This window comes from Petaurus breviceps, unplaced genomic scaffold, assembly GCF_028583685.1.
Source record: "Petaurus breviceps papuanus isolate PSGF00001 unplaced genomic scaffold, PetGlider_PUasm1.0 90721, whole genome shotgun sequence".
Lineage (NCBI taxonomy): Eukaryota > Metazoa > Chordata > Mammalia > Diprotodontia > Petauridae > Petaurus > Petaurus breviceps.
Genome location: NW_027187322.1, coordinates 8,165,905 through 8,177,766, shown reverse-complemented (window position 1 = coordinate 8,177,766; position 11,862 = coordinate 8,165,905). Strand labels below are relative to the sequence as shown.

The 11,862-nt window shown below is 43.2% G+C and overlaps 1 protein-coding gene across 2 annotated transcripts in view; it reads right to left on the bottom strand.

Moving 5' to 3' along the window:
- The window catches only part of LOC138144964 (tumor necrosis factor receptor superfamily member 10A-like), a 21,870-nt gene extending 18,716 nt beyond the window's left edge, over positions 1-3,154 (bottom strand). The window contains exon 1 of one of the 2 annotated variants that reach the window (XM_069066568.1): positions 2,082-3,154. In XM_069066568.1, the coding sequence (XP_068922669.1) occupies positions 2,082-2,223 (142 nt within the window). In that variant the 5' untranslated portion in view covers positions 2,224-3,154. The remainder of the gene's footprint in view (positions 1-2,081) is intronic. The other variant, XM_069066570.1, reaches the window with a different exon arrangement.
- Between the last annotated feature and the right edge of the window lie 8,708 nt (positions 3,155-11,862).

Sequence of the window (11,862 nt, the reverse complement as noted above, 5' to 3'; positions counted from 1 at the left end):
GGAGAGAGAGGGAGAGAGAGGAAGAGAGAGAGAGAGAGGGGGAGGATAAATAGGGGGAAATAGGGGGAAGGGAAATACACAGTAATCATAACAGTGAAAAAATTTTTACAGCAAATTTCTCTGACAAAGGCCTCATTTCTCAAATATATAGAGAGCTGAGTCAAATTTCTAGAAGAGCCATTCCTCAATCAATAAATAGTTAAAGGATATAAATGGGTGGTTTTCAGACAAAATAATCTAAGCTATAGTCATATGAAAAAAGGTCTAAATTAGAGAAATGCAAATTAAAACAACCCTAGGGAGGCATTTCACACACGGAAGATTGGATAATGTGATAGAAAAGGAAAAGTGACAAATGCTGGAGAGGCCAGGGTAAAATCGATGCTTAACGCACTGGTGCTGAAGGTGTATGCTAACTCAGCCATTCTGGAGAGCAGTTTGGAACCATATCCAAAGGCTCCAAAACCAGGCATACCCTTTGACCTAGCAATACCACGCCTAGGTCTATATCCCAAAGATGTCAAAAACAAAAAGGAAAAGGATGGGGGTGGCTAGGTAGTGCAGTGAATAGAGCACTGGCCCTGGAGTCAGGAGGACCTGAGTTCAAATCCGGCCTCAGACATTTGACATGAAAACTAGCCATGTGCCTTTGGGCAAGTCACTTAACCCCAATTGCCCTCCAAAAAGCAAAAAAAAAAAAAAAAGTAAAAGGACCCACATGTACAAAAATATTTCTAGCAGCTATTTTAGTGGTGGCAAAGAATTGGAAATTGAGGGGATGTTCATCAGTTGAGGAATGGCTGAACAGGTTGTGGAATATGATTGTGAGGAAATACTATTGTGTTATAAGAAATAACGCGCAGGATGACTTCAGAAAATCCTGGCAAGACTTCCATGGGCTGATGGAAAGTGAAATGAGCAGAGCCAGCACACTGCACAGTAACAGCAACGTTCTATGATGATCACCTCCTCCAAGACAGTTCTGAAGGCTCTCCATCTCCAGAGAAGGAACTGATGGCGTCTGAGCGAAGAATGCAGCCAACTTTTCCTTTCCTTTCTTTATTTTTCTTTGTTTTTTGGTCTGTGTTTTCTTTTACAACATGACTGATATGGAAATATGTTTTGCATAGCTCTACATGTATATGTAATGTGTATTACATTGCTTGTCTTTTCAATGGAGAGAGAGGGGATGGAGGAGAGAAGATAATTGGGAGCTCAAAAATTTTTTTTTAAATGTTAAAAATTGTTTTTACATATAATTAGGGAAAAATAAAATGCTACATTTTTTTAAAAGACAAAGAGAAAATGCTGCCTGGTTACAAATGAAAAGATTCCCACTCAGTGTGTACTGTGCTGCACTCCCATAGGCCCTCACCTCTGAGGAGAAGGCAGGACAGTGCTTGCTGTCAGCTTTTCTCCAGGGCTGGTCCTGCAGCTTCTGATTACCCAGAAGTCCCTTTAAGACCATTGTCCTTCCCATTTACGTCGCTGGAAGCCCTCCGGACTCGGTCCTCCTACCTTGCCTTCTGCTACCAGTCTTGGGCACCACAAGAAGATGCGCTGCTATGGGGCCCTCACAGGCTCCCTGCCCAGCTGAGGGGAGGCCCATCACTGGGCCACAGGAGCTGCAGGAACAGCTCTGTGAGCACATGGCACCCTAAACTCCAGCATGCCCACAACCCGTCCCTTCCCACCAGTGCCGTCATCCTGTCCCTACTCTTGTCTGCCCAGAAGCCGCCCCATGTCATAGGCAGCCCCAGAAAGGCTTGGAAGGCCTAACTGAGGGGTTCAGAGTTCTTCCTACGGGTCAGAGGGAGCCACAGAAGTTCCTTGAGCAGATGGGGTTAGATGGATTGGAGAGAGGAGGAGATGGAGGCCTGGAGAGCCCCCAGAAGGAGGTCTATTGCAGCAAGTGAAGCAAGAGGCAGTGAAGTCTGGGGGGCAGAGGAGGAGGCCGTGGCGGGTGAAGCAGGGCCACGGAGGCTGTGCCACAGGGGCAGCCGGTCCTAAAGGAGGAGGACAGGGACAGGAGGGTGAAGGTGGGGCAGGTCAGGGAGGAGGGTCAGAGGGCAGCCCCTCACCAGCCCAGCAGTACAAGCAGCAGCGGCCATCATGCCAGTATTCCGTTTTTGAGTCACAGGCACTGTCCAACACTCTGTCCTCTTGATTGGGTAGCAGGGCTGATAGCAATTTTCTCATAACCTGGAAAGAGACAAAATACATTCAAGACAAAGAAGTTCTGATGGCTGCTCTCCTCCCCTGAAGCCCTGCACATCTGCCTAAAGTGGGCCCTGTGTGTTATTTTTTCTCGAGGGTCTCCAGTTCCTGGACCTTCCCCAAGCCAGAGGCCAGCTCAGGCCACAGGATCTTTTTCTCCTCTGTGACTGATGCCCAGTCCCCGTCATGTAGCAGCTCACTCACCTCCAGACTCTGCTTTTGCTCTGGTTTCTGTGTGTGCATCTCTGGAAGATCTGAGAGTGTGGCCTTGGTGGGCTGGCCAAGTATGGCACCCGAGGCCCAGCCAGGCTGGCATCGAGGCCAGAAGGTCTGGCCAACAGCTGGGAGCACAGAGGGGCAAACGGGTTCCCAGAAACATGAGTGTCACACCTACTCCTGTCAGCTTAAAACAGGTGAGCTGATGGAGGTCCCTGCTCTGCCAGTGTAGACAAGGGGTGGGTGGGCACTCCTCTTACTGTTTTGGGCACTGCTGATCCTGTTAGTGGGGAAAGTCCCTTTAACTCTGCAGCTCCTTGGAACTTAGAGCCTGCTCCATGGCCCAGATGGGAGGTAGAGGAGGACAGATTTGAACCCAGGATTTCCTGATGCTGAGGGCAGCCCCACTATCCCATCCTGGCTCTCACTTCAGGACTTCCTGAGACTAGAAATGGTGCCACCAGATCAACCTGGGCATGAACCCCAATAACGACCTAGGAAATAAATGCTGTGGAGTCTGTGTCCCCGATCGCTACGGACCTGAGAGAGAATTCACATCTTCTATAAGAATAACTCCAGGGCGGCGCGGGGGACGCAGGCCGGGAAGGCGCAGCGTGGCAGATGCAGGCCGGGAAGGCGCAGCGCAGCCGGCAGACGCAGGCCTGGAAGGGGCCTGATCAACTCGGAGGGCAAATCTTCCCACCAACCACAAGGTCCACTACCAGGCTTATCACCAAAGGCCTGGGACTGGAAAGAGCAAGGTAAGAAGCAAATACAGGGGCCCCTGTACTGGACAGCAAACACTCCTGGGGCTACCACTTCATAGCCCAGAAATCTTTTTAAAAAAAAAAAGCCCCTTTCAGGATCTCCAAAGACGAGGATGACAGAGTGAACCCCACTTGCTCCAAAGCCCCTCTCTGACCCTGAAAATATAGTAACTATTGCCCAGGGCAAAACCCTCTACAGTAAAGGCTTGGGATCCTAGAGGAAGGGCGTGGTTAGGACCCTGCCTCAAAATGAGTAGAAAGCAGACTACAAAGACAAAGACTCTGGACTCCTACTATCCTCAGAGGGAGGAACCAACCTCAGAGGGAGACAATGTGGACTCCACACCCACAGCTGAAACTTCAACAGGAAATGGATCCCAAGCACAGAAGGCTCTCCTAGATGAGATCAAAAGGAACTTTGAAAACAAAATGAGAGAGATAGAAGACAAAATGAATAATTCTCTCAAAATGAAAATAGCAGAATTCGAAAAACATTATAATGAGGAAAACATCTCTCTAAAAAGAAAAGTGTATGATATGGAAAAGGAGCTTCAAAAATTAACCAAGGAAAATGATTTGCTAAAAACCAGAATTAAACAAATGGAAACAAATAACTCTATGAGGAACCAAGAATTAGCCAAGCAAAACAACAAAAATGAAAAATTAGAAAAAGAGGTAAAATACCTCAAAGAAAAAATAACTGACCTGGAAAACAGATCCAGGAGAGATAATCTGAGAATCATAGGCCTACCAGAAAATTATGATGAAAAAATGAACCTGGACAACATTCTCCAAGAGCTCGTTAAGGAAAACTGCCCTGAGATACTAGAACCTGAGGGGAAAATAGAAATCGAGAGAATCCACCAGACACCTGCTGTAAGAGATCCCAAACTGAAAAATCCTCGAAATGTTGTGGCCAAACTCCAGAACTACCAGATAAAAGAGAAAATACTTCAAGCGGCCAGAAAGAAACAATTCAAATATCGAGGGTCCACAGTGAGGATTGCACAGGATTTGGCAGCCTCTACACTGAAAGATCGGAGGCAGTGGAATACAATTTTCAGGAAGGCAAAAGAGCTCAGGTTACAACCAAGGATCACATACCCAGCGAGACTGAGCATATTCTTCCAGGCAAAGAGATGGTCATTCAACGACATAACAGAGTTCCAGACCTTCTTGATAAAAAAGCCAGAACTCAATGGAAAATTCAACCTCCAATTACGAGATGCAACAGTGACTTAGAAAGGCAAACAAGGAGAACACACATCATTTTAGAGGGAAAGAGGGGAGGGAGAGGAGCTTCGCATGAGATCTGTTCCTGTCATTCTTGATGCGAAGAAAAAATAGCATACTTCATTAAGTATAACAATATCCTACAGGCAGTAGGAGGGGGAAAGGGTTACAAAAGGGGGGTGGGAGTGGTTTTTAGGGAGGGAAGTAGTAAGGGGAAAAGGGGAGGAAAAGGGAGGGGGGGCCAAAAAGGGAACACTGAGGGAGGCGGTGGTCAAAAGGAAAACTATTAAGGAGGGGAAGGGAGAAGGGAGGGAAAATATGAACATTAAAAGGGGCAGGAATAGGATGAGGGGAAAGAAACAGATAACAATCATAACTGTAAATGTGAATGGAATGAACTCTCCTATAAAATGGAGACGGATAGCAGAATGGATTAGAAATCATAATCCTACAATATGCTGTTTACAAGAAACACATCTGAAACAGAGGGATACACACAGGGTAAAGGTAAAAGGTTGGAGTAAAATATATCATGCCTCAGCTAAAGTAAAAAAAAGCAGGGGTAGCAATCCTTATCTCAGATAAAGCAAATGCAAAAATTGACCTAATTAAAAGAGATAAGGAAGGAAACTATATCCTGTTAAAAGGCACCATCGAGAATGAAGCAATATCACTACTTAACATATATGCACCAAGTGGTGTAGCATCCAAATTCCTAGAGGTGAAGGTAAAGGAATTAGAGGAAGAAATAGATAGCAAAACTATACTAGTGGGAGACCTTAATCTCCCCCTCTCTGAGCTTGATAAATCCAACCTCAAAATAAACAAGAAAGAAGTTAAGGAGGTGAACAGAATTTTAGAGAGGATAGGTATGACAGATCTCTGGAGAAAACTGAATGGGGATAAAAAGGAATATACTTTCTTCTCAGCGGTTCATGGCACATACTCAAAAATTGACCATGTTCTAGGGCATAAAAACCTCACAATTCTATGCAATAAGGCAGAAATATTAAATGTATCATTCTCAGATCATGATGCAATAAAAATTATATGCAATAAAGGGCCAGGGAAAGACAGACTAAAAACTAACTGGAAATTAAACAATTTAATCCTAAAGAATGAGTGGGTCAAACAAGAAATTATAGAAACAATCAGTAATTTCATTCAAGAGAATGATAATAATGAGACAACATACCAAAATCTGTGGGATGCATTAAAGGCAGTTCTTAGGGGAAGCTTTATATTCCTGAGTGCATACGTGATTAAATTAGAGAAAAGGGAGCTCAACGAATTGGGCATGCAATTAAAAAACCTAGAAAAAGAACAAATTCAAAATCCCCAATTAAATACTAAACTAGAAATATTGAAGACTAAAGGAGAGATTAATAAAATCGAAATTAAGAAAACTATTGAACTAATAAATAAAACCAAGAGCTGGTTTTATGAAAAAAAAAAAAACCAACAAAATTGATAGACCCTTAGTCAATATGATAAAAAAAAAGAAAGAAGAAAACCAAATTATGAGTATCAAAAATGAAAAGGGTGAATCTACCTCCAATGAAGAGGAAATCAAAACAATAATTTGGAATTATTTTTTCCAATTGTATGCACATAAATTTGACAATCTTAGGGAAATGGATGAATATTTAGAAACATACAAGTTGCCCAGATTAACTGAAGAGGAAGTAAATTACTTAAATAATCCCATCTCAGAAAAAGAAATTGAACAAGCCATCAGTCACCTCCCTAGGAAAAAATCTCCAGGGCCAGATGGATTCACTAGTGAATTCTATCAAACATTTAAAGAACAATTGATTCCAATACTCTACAAACTATTTGGGAAAATTAGTGAAGAAGGAGTCCTACCAAATTCTTTTTATGACACAAATATGGTACTGATACCTAAATCAGGAAGAGATAAAACAGAGAAAGAAAATTATAGACCAATCTCCCTCATGAATATAGATGCAAAAATTCTAAATAAAATACTAGCCAAAAGACTACAGCAACTTATCTCAAGAATAATACACTTTGATCAGGTAGGATTTATTCCAGGAATGCAAGGATGGTTTAATATTAGGAAAACCATCAGTATAATTGAGCATATCAACAATAAAAGTAGCAGAAACCACACGATCATCTCAATAGATGCAGAAAAGGCTTTTGACAAAATATAACATCCATTCCTATTAAAAACATTAGAAAATATAGGAATAAATGGAGCCTTCCTTAAAATAATAGGTAGCATCTATTTAAAGCCATCAGCAAGTATTATATGTAATGGGGAGAAGCTAGAAGCATTTCCCATAAGATCAGGGGTGAAACAAGGATGTCACTATCACCCCTCTTATTCAATCTGGTACTAGAAATGTTAGCAGTAGCAATTAGAGAAGAAAAAGAAATCAAAGGAATCAAGTTAGGCAAAGAAGAGACCAAGCTATCACTCTTCGCAGATGATATGATGATATACTTAGAGAATCCTAGAGAATCAAGTAAAAAACTGCTTGAGACAATAAATAAATTTGGCAAAGTTGCAGGATATAAAATAAACCCACATTAATCCTCAGCATTCCTATATATTTCCAATGAAATTCAACAGCAAGAAGTAGAAAGAGAAATCCCATTTAAAGTTACTGTAGACATTATAAAATATTTGGGAATCTACCTGCCAAAACAAACCCAGGACCTGTATGATCATAACTACAAAACACTTTTCACACAAATAAAGTCAGATCTAACTAATTGGAAAAATATCAATTGCTCATGGCTGGGTCGAGCTAATATAATAAAAATGACAATTTTACCTAAATTAAATTATATATTTAGTGCCATACCAATCAATTTACCAAAAAACTACTTTATAGAGTTAGAAAAAATAGTAACAAAATTCATCTGGAAGAATAAACGGTCCAGAATATCAAGGGAATTAATGAAAAGAAATGCTAGGCAAGGTGGACTAGCTTTACCAGATTTCAATCTGTACTATAAAGCAGCAGTCATCAAAACTACTTGGTACTGGCTGAGGAATAGAGGAGTGGATCAATGGAATAGATTAGGCACACAAGATTCAGAAGTCAACGACTACAGTAATGTATTGTTTGATAAACCCCCAGACCCTGGTTTTTGGGATAAGAACTCACTATTTGATAAAAACTGCTGGGAAAACTGGAATATAGTATGGCAGAAACTGGACATAGACCATTATCTAACACCATATACCAAAATCAAGTCTAAATGGGTTCATGATCTAGGTATAAAGGTTGATACTGTAAGCAGTCTGCTAAAACAAGGAATAGTTTACCTATCAGCCTTGTGGAGAGGGAATGACTGTATGACTAAACAGGAATTAGAGAACATTATAAAATGTAAAAAGGAAAATTTTGACTACATGAAATTGAAAAGTTTCTGTACAAACAAAGCCAATGTAACCAAGATTAAGAGGGAGGTGGGAAATTGGGAAAGAATCTTTACAACCTATGTCTCTGACAAAGGACTCATCTCTAAAATATACAGAGAATTGAGTCAAATTTATAAGAATACAAGTCATTCCCCAATTGATAAATGGTCAAAGGATATGAACAGGCAGTTTTCAGAGAAAGAAATTAAAGCTATCTATAAGCACATGAAGAAATGCTCTAATTCACTATTGATTAGAGAAATGCAAATCAAAACAACTCTGAGGTACCACATCTCACCAGTCAGATTCGCTAAGATGATAAAACAGGAAAATGACAAATGCTGGAGAGGATGTGGGCAAACTGGAACACTAATGCATTGTTGGTGGAGTTGTGAACTGATCCAGCCTTTCTGGAGAGCAATCTGGAATTATGCCCAAAGGGCTATAAATACTTTCATACCCTTTGATCCAGCAATACCACTCCTAGGGTTATATCCCAAAGAGATCATAGAAATGGGAGAAAGACCTATATGTACAAAAATGTTTATAGCAGCTCTTTTTGTTGTGGCAAAGAATTGGAAATTAAGGGGGTGCCCATCAATTGGGGAATGGCTGAACAAGTTGTGGTATATGCATGTTATGGAATACTATTGCGCTATAAGAAACGGGGAGCAGGCGGTCTTCATATTTACCTGGAGAGGCTTAAAAGAACTGATGCTGAGTGAGAAAAGTAGAACCAGGAGGAATTTGTACACAATTACAGACACAACGTATGTGTGATGACCAACTTTGATAGACTGGACTCTTCTCAGCAATGCAGTGATATAAGTCAATCCCAAAAGACGCATGATGGAGAGAAAAACGTGCATCCAGAGAAAGAACTAGAAAGAACTGAGTTTATATCCAGGTGGAAGCAAAATACCTGATCTTTTTCCTTCTCTTATTTGGTTTTATGTCCTCTTTACCATTTTTCATCCCAGCTGGTACAATCCGTCCTTATAACCTGACCAATGTATAATGTGAAAGTATTTACAGATCCTACACTTGACTATAAGCCGCCATGGGGGGGGGAGGGGAGGGAGGGGGACAAGATGTGAAATTCAAGGAATTGTGGAATTGAATCCTGTAAACTAAAAGGAAACAAACAAATTAATAAATTAAAGAATTAAAAAAAAAAAGAATAACTCCAATCAGAGACAGCTGAGCAGCCCAGCAGCCCTGGAATCAAGAGGACCTGAGTTCAAATCTGGCCTCAGACACTTACTAGCTCTGTGACTCTGGGCAAGTCTGTTAACCATCTCCAAGAAATAACTTCAATGACAATATCAAACCCCCCCCCCCAACAGTAGGGACTTAAGGATTATAAACCAGAGTCTTCACAACACTCCTGGAATGTGGGAGTACACGTTTATGTCCATTTTACAGATGAGTAAATGAAGGCTCAGAGAGATTAATTCACTTACCAAAGGTCACAGAGCTAGTGTCAGAGGTTAAATTTCAACCCAAGTCCAATTCACTTTTTCCAAGAGACTGAACTCCAGGCAATGTCTCACCTACTTGCATAACTGGAGTCATTCATGCTTCAGGGGGAGACTCAAGCCCTGGGGAGGGGCAGACACTCCAGAGGCCCCAGTTATCCTCCACCCCTGCTTTCCCAACCACACACAAATTTAATCTCAGAAGTGGATTGGGGAAGTTCTCCTCTGACCACCCCTTTATCCTCTGAGTCCTATGGCCTAGGTGTGGGCGCCCCAAGGTCCTCTACTCTTCTCTCCCCCCTCTCTCCTGAGGATTCTATGATTCTAAACAGACAGCCCCCAAAGCTTTACAGCCAGCTGTAGCAGCAACCACACTGGCACCCCCAGGACATTGGCTGGCACAAGCTTTGAGATCTGCTTTCACAGGAAAGCTAGCCATTCAAGGGGTCAACAGTCTTTTTTAATTACATTCAACGTTCAGGGGAGAATCAGCACCTTAAACTTCAGAGAAAAAGGAGAGAAATAAAGACCAACAGACAGGGCTCTGACTGCCTGAATCACCCATACACTTTACACACATCCCTGGATGGAGAGAGCCTTAACATCTGAGCAGTTGGGAGCTCTGAACACAGGCCACTCAGAATCTCACCAGAGAATCCCAAGATCCTTCTCATAAGCAGCCCCCAAAGCAAAACACCAACTCAGAGTATTTATACCCTTCTCAGAGCCAGAAGGCATCACAGGACTCAGTGCCTAATTAGAAATCAGCAAAAGGTGTGAAAGTCTTCCTACAGCAAGCCCACCCTAAGCAAGCTTCCCTTAATGGGCTCCACCTGAGACCTATTAATGGACAGGAAGATCTTTTATCTCATTAACATTACACCAGCTCACGTCTCTCTCCTTGACGCCAGCCAACTTTTGAATTGACAGCTCCACCAAGACTCTCAGGGATGTGGCAAACTTAACACCACAGATATGAGATGCACCCTGAGCAGCTATAGTGCAAAGAAACCCTCTGACTGGGAGAAAGGTCAGAAATCCTTCAAGCTACTGGTTGAACGTTGAACACTTTTATTTATTGGGGAACACAGCAACATTAAGAGTTTGTGCCCGTTCCCTTTTAATGTGTTTTAAATATGTGTTCCTGGGCATTTAAGGATTTCCCACCAGATAGAGGCAATGCATGAACCACATCCCCTACGTTTCATCTTCTATGGTGCTTATGAGGAATGGTCAAGGTAACTTTTGCCTTCTTTCAAGGGGGTCTCTCAACTGGGACAAGGACAGTGCCAGATCCCCCTCCAACTTCCACCCCAGGCAATGACAACTGCAAGTCCACAGCACAGCGTCACAAGACCACCAAGTCCCAGACTGGAGCTCAGGTCCCTGGCTGCTGTCTGCATTTCCTTCCCCAAAGCCTTCTGTGAGGAGGTGGAGAACCCCCCAAAAAAGGAGTAAGCTTCTGTAGCTTAAGGGGTGAGAGAACCATGTCCTGGCTGGGCAGAGAAAGGAGGCCTGAAAGCTGCTCGGGCAATACACATTCAATGAGTACAAACATGCTCAGAGGTTCCTGGAGGTCTTCACTCCCCCAAGTCAATGTTAGAGGGAGGGGCTACTGCTTCATGTTGCAAGTATTTGTTAAAGGAGTACTTTGGTGTTTTAAGCATTTCTTCTATGGTGAAGAAAATAAATAGCCTTCCTGTACTGGATGGACATTTACTGCTCCAACTGGGAGTCAGAAGACCTAATTTTGAATCTAACCTCAGACACTGACTGTGTGGCCCTGGGAAAGTCACTTAATTTCCACTGCCTCAGTCTCATCTGTAAAATGGGGATGATAACAGCACGTCCCTCATAGGCTATTGGAAGGATCCCATGAGATCAGACTTGTAAAGTGCAGCACAGTGCCTGGCATAAATGTTGTTATTAAACTACAACAGTGAGTCTTCGTTAAGTCCCTACACCCAGCGCTGTCCCAGGGCTCACAGTGAGAGCAAGCCCTTCTCCAGAAGGGAAACTCCCAGACCCAAGCCACACTGAGCTCTGCTTTCCAGATATTCCAAGAGCTTCAGGGTGGAGGCAGTGAGTGAGAATGAAGGAATAATGGCAAATGCCCTCTCTTTGGGGCCAGTCGCCCCCACACTCCCCAGGACTGAGCCAAGCACCCTTGGGAGCTGAGGTTGGCATGGCACTGATGCACTGGGCTTTGGGTAACACTCACCATCCTGAATTTGCCCGTCTGTGCTCCCCAGCACAGAGCTACTGTGCTGGCTTTCTGAACATCCCTCTAGTGCCCGGCCGCCGGTGTCCCATCCATCGGACCAGGGGACATCTTCCCGCAATCCCGAGGCTTTGCCTTCCCGTGGGCTGAGCCCTTAGATTCTCTAAGGACATCTTCAGCCCTCCCTTCAGAGAGGGGACTTTCCACTCAGCACTCACTGCCCCAGCAACGTGTGTGGCAGGAGGAGAGGGGGGAAGCACCCAGCATGAGGTAGTGGGTCCTGGGTTCAGGCCCTCGAATTTACTCACCTAGCAAGCCAGCAGTCTTTGTTCA